The 4,973-nt window shown below is 43.1% G+C and overlaps 1 protein-coding gene across 2 annotated transcripts in view; it reads left to right on the top strand.

The window, feature by feature from the left end:
- The first annotated feature begins 3,122 nt into the window (after positions 1-3,122).
- The window catches only part of LOC108243347 (thrombospondin type-1 domain-containing protein 4), a 35,460-nt gene continuing 33,609 nt past the window's right edge, over positions 3,123-4,973 (top strand). The window contains exons 1-3 of one of the 2 annotated variants that reach the window (XM_017428714.3): positions 3,123-3,370; positions 3,883-3,923; positions 4,138-4,201. In XM_017428714.3, coding sequence (XP_017284203.1) covers positions 3,901-3,923; positions 4,138-4,201 — 87 coding nt within the window. In that variant the 5' untranslated portion in view covers positions 3,123-3,370; positions 3,883-3,900. Of the gene's footprint in view, positions 3,371-3,882; positions 3,924-4,137; positions 4,202-4,973 lie in introns of those variants that run through there. The other variant, XM_037979843.1, reaches the window with a different exon arrangement.

The raw sequence follows: 4,973 nt of genomic DNA, 5'->3' as shown, positions 1-4,973 counted from the left end.
TCAGGCTTTGATCTTTCCCCTGTGCCGTAAATTAAACGCGGACGCACCTCCTGAGTGCGGTTTACGGGCCACCTTTGACAGGCAGCACCGCCAGCACCCTGTAGCGCACTGCTCCCCTGTGCGTGCTGGAGCTCAGCGGGTCCAAAAATGATGAAGGGTCCTCCAGGTAGCGTGAACTCAGAGTGCTGGAATGTCCCTGAAGGTGTAGAGGCTTCACCTGTTTCTCACATGCTCCCGCTCACCTTTCTAAAACTATCCCAGGAAAAAAAAAAAAAGTTTTTTAACCCCTGTTTAATCAGACAGGCCGGAGGAGAAGAAAGCATGAGTAACTGCAGAGGAACAACGTGTCAAAAGGCTTCGTACAAAGAAAATGACAGGTTCTGCTGTCCTGTTATTTACTCCAGTGGAGATTAGGGCCTCCATCGCAAGTATTTGACTTGAAGCAAACACCAATGTTATAAAGTAAATGACTTTCTCTCCTCTGAGTACTGTTTTTGATTTCTAGCAGCTCAGCTTATCTGTAGCTTTTTTGCTCATTAATCCTGAAAACAAGGGTTGTGCAATAATTCTAGTGGGTATAATCATTTCCACGTTGTTGTGTGTTTCTTGAGATGTTAGCGATTGTTACTATTAACCACCCATAACCCCAACAAGAATCCAATGATTTGATTTAACTGAGTCAGAGGACAAACATCATGTTGTGTTTGAAGTGTTGACTTTTAGTGAACAGGGACCTTAAAGAGCTCATGTAAAAGTTTTGTGTTTAGCTTTGACGGCAACACGTTTTGGTGCAAACGTCCACTATCCGAAACCTTCAGCTGGTTTACCTTTTAACAAATCTGTTAGCAGCATTGCTCTGTGCTGAGACAGGCACAGACACAAACACAGAATACAGTGTCTCAGTCAAAAAAGAAATTAACACAAAGCTTGAATATCTTTCTGTTTATTAATTCATAATCAGTCAGTTCCTGAAATACAGTAGTAGAAAAATGGTATTTAAAATACCTACCTATGATTTGATTTAACTGAGTCAGAGGATTGGTGGAGGATCTCACAACTTTTTTTATGAATTTGCACCATGTTTTTTGTGGTTGAAATATGTTTCCCTATTTTAAAAGTTAAAATACTGAAAGGTTCAATATGTGAAAGACTGTCTAAGAACAACAACTGCTAAAAACTACCTGTACGTTATACCGTCAGATTATTATTATTTTTTATTGTGACTACAGCTGAAAGTGACCCTGTACGTCAAAACAGAGGGTTTAATTTTGTCACTACAGCACAGCTGCAGGTGTCGGCTTCCAGCAGCACATAGACGGCTGTCCTTGAAGAGTTCAGGTGATAAAACACAAAATAACTGTGACAGTGCTTCTTTCCTATGCATTAGATGAATTAACTGGAATATGTTTTACCTCAGTGAACTCGTTCAGCTCTAGGATGCACAGTCATGTTGGATATTTCTGCAGCCCCAAGGAACAAGCGGGTGGAGGGACATGAACGGATGTTTTCTGGTGTCCCCCCCCCCGCCCCCTTAAAGGCAGGTCAGTCTACGGTTTCATCTCGTGTCTGATAACAAAGACCACTTTCTCCAAACCTTTTTGTCTGGAGACGGTCCATCTGAGACACCAGTTCATTAACGAGGCCTCAACTGGAAACTTGTTTGGTTCTGAAAAGTTTGGAAACACTGGAGTTGCAGACAAATTATTGAGGAGAAAAAATGTTTTTGTCTCAGTAAGAAAGACCATCAGTAGAAGCAGTATTCCATGCTGTATTGACCCAGTACTGAGCAAAAGTTTTAAACCCCTGAATTTCCAATTTCAAATGTGTTCTTCGCTGAGTTGTCTACACTGAACATCTCTTGAGTTTAGGAGTTGTTTTGTGGTCAGTAAGTCAGATTTAAGCAGCCTAACAAGCAAAAGCATTTCTGTGAAAGTAATCAGGACTAAAAATGTGTGAAAAAGCAGCTTAAAATCCAAATAAAGACTTTTTGGAAAGCCTGCAGAACTACTGATCAGGACCACTTACGGTAAGTTTACAAGAAAGCCCGGCTCCTTCGAAGGAAAATTTAAAATAATAAGGGCTGTCTCAAGACTTTTGCACAGAGCTGCAGAAGCACTTGAATGAGTTGAATGTGTATGAAGCGTTACTGAACATACTGATTCTTCAGTGTTTATAAATGATGCTGCACAGTACAACAAAGCTGCAGCATTTTGAAGCCAACATTCGGACAAACTAAACCACACAGAGCTGCCGGATCGGTTCTGTTGAACAAACCAGACAACAACAACAGCAGACCCTTTTTAAATTTATGGTAAATTATCTGTAGAATATTTCCCAGAAGCCCTCCAGTTTTTTGGCTTCAAACATGCAAAACCTATTGTAAATAACTCATCGCTGTAAAGGTTTTGGGATAATTTACTCCTAAAGAACTCTGCCTGCCTGGTTTAGGTTCAAAGATTTGATAACAAGTCAGCAATTTGATTTAAACTGTTCGTGAATCCTTTTAAGGATAAAAAATGAAACAGTCCAGCTTTGTTGAACTAAAAATAAAGATTACTGGGAGTGTTTCAGCAGTGTCTTTAGAGCACTGCTGTAGCAATAACTTATAAGTGTGAAAGATTTTAACAATTAAGTAGGATAAATAACATGGTGACAGTGTAAACAGGCGCTGTAATGAGCTTGTATATGACAGTATTTAGTTTGTTTTTGTAAAAAAAAAAAAGTTGTCTTAGAGGCAGCAGAGGATCAGATTCCATGTTATCTGTGTTTCTGCTCCTGTTTGATTGTAGTTAGGTAATCTCTTATTTCTTATATGTTAGTACTTCCACTCTCTGAGTTAATACCTGCCAAAAGAGACGCTTTGCTTGAGCAGATTAAAAAAAAACAACTGAAAATGCCCTCTTGCTCTTTCACCCTCAGACAAAATCTGTGCGCACACGAACAAGTGAGGAGGAAGAGAACAGAGGAAGCTCCCTTTTTGGTATTTTACGGGACAACCTACTCTCAGGTACAGCAGGGGGCGCAGCAGAGGGTGTTTTCCATCTGCCTTGTCTGTTTCCAGCTCTCTCTCTCTCTCTCTCTCTCTCTCTCTCTCTCTCTCTGGCACAGTTTAGCTGAGTTTGCGCGTAAAACTCCGACCCTTGGAGTCTCCACGAGGAGCTGCGCCCGGAGCGCAGAGCGCGACTGGGTTTGATCCTCGGCTTCACGGATGCCTATGGCTCGGCGGCAGCAGCAAGTCCACAGAGAGAAACTCTGCTTTAACCCCACCTGGGTTCATGTTCCGACCATGAGGAGGAGAGCTGCCCTTGGATAAGTTCAGTCAAGCTGCAGAGTCAGACACTTCACCAAACCGCACATCTGTAAGCTGCAGGTACGTTTACTGCCCTGACTGACACTAGTGGTGATGTGATGGCTCTGATGACTGCAGCTACATTTCTGTTTAAACTTTGTCAAAAGTTTGTCAGATGGCTTAGAGCCCTTTGCTTCCTCTTGAGAACTTATTCGACCATCTTTTCTCTTATTTTGCCTCAGTTAAGAGGTGCAAAGGGGGGGGCTGTCACCAGAAGAGCTCCCTCATTAGGAGTCTGTGGGGTCAGAGGTCAACTCACATGGTCAAGTGAAGCCTGAGTCAGAGTCTGTGGGATGATCGGTCTGGCAGAGTGACAACTCCAGATTTTAACATTTGGTTATTTTTCAGTGAAGTGAAATGTTATTTTTTTCTTTTTCATTAAACCACTCACTGTTTCGTTGCCCTTACGGTGTTCTGTTGCATGCATTTTATTAAAACACAGGTAAGTTATGAGACATTAGTGTGGAAAATGTCACCACAAATCAGGTGAATTCTAATTAACTTCTTGTTTTTTTGTTTTTTTTTACACCCAGGGCCCAACTGTTAGGACCATGCAGGGTGTCTGGATTCTCAGGTACATTAATAGCTTGTGAATGAAACTGGGATCAAAGGCAGGCTTGTTATTTCTGTCTACTGTTGCCTGTCTCACTCTCTGACACCGTGCAGATCTACAAGTTAGGCGACGTGTGAACGCAGCGTCTACATTTGGTTTTCCCGTTTACAGCCTGACGACGTTTGAATCAAACCGAGAGGAATGGTGGACACTGACTTCTTTCTGTTGTCTGCAGATTATCTGCTCTGCTGTTTTGGTCGCTCCTGCTGGACAGCCAGCACACAGCAGACCACAGGAAGGTGAGCAGCATGAGGTGCTACCTGAGAGACCAAAAAAAAAAGTTCAAATACTGTTTGATATCTTTTCTCTCTCTCTCTCTCTTCATGACAGAACTGCTGTAATATTTCCAAGCATTTTTCCCTCTTCGTTGTTTTGACAGTCTTGTTGCATGGCTGGCACAGTCGAGTGGATCTCTCATCTCTAATTAAAGGATGAGCGTTCCTTGAAAGAATCCATATGGCACGCTGCCTCTCAAAGCCAGAGAGTGAAATGAAGTTTTAGCCTTTTTGGGTAAATCTTGAAAATACCATTATGCGTGATTGCAAATCAGGTTCACTCCAAAAGTTATTCAGTTTTAATGTAGATGTAGTGATTTTTATTTTTGAGTGTTTCATTGAAATACATCCAGTGGATCATGAGATATTCATGATGAATTGTGTCTTGTCAGCCGAGTTACCAGCAGCAGTTAGGAGCACTCCCTGGGGGGGGGGGGCTGACAGGGGTGGTCATCTTTGAACTCTTCTGATGGTTTCAGCAAAACGGAGAGGGTGGAAGTCAGCTGTCAGCACTCTCCCCTCTTGAACCCTGCAGAACCACATGAAAGAAGCTCGCTGCTGAAGCCGAGCGACAGATCGACCGTCCTGTCAGTCTGACGGAGAGACGGGTGCGAGTCGGCTCCACGTGTTTCCACTCAGAGTCCAGCTGTGTGACCCGTCGCTGACCCGGAGATGACAGTAGCATTGAGCTGAAGCAGCAGAGGACGAGGTGGGGGGGGGGGGGGGGGGGGGGGGG

Source organism: Kryptolebias marmoratus, linkage group LG15 (assembly GCF_001649575.2).
Source record: "Kryptolebias marmoratus isolate JLee-2015 linkage group LG15, ASM164957v2, whole genome shotgun sequence".
In the NCBI taxonomy this organism is placed as follows: domain Eukaryota; kingdom Metazoa; phylum Chordata; class Actinopteri; order Cyprinodontiformes; family Rivulidae; genus Kryptolebias; species Kryptolebias marmoratus.
The sequence above is the reverse complement of the archived record's forward strand: the minus strand, read 5'-3'. Positions and strand labels throughout refer to the sequence as shown.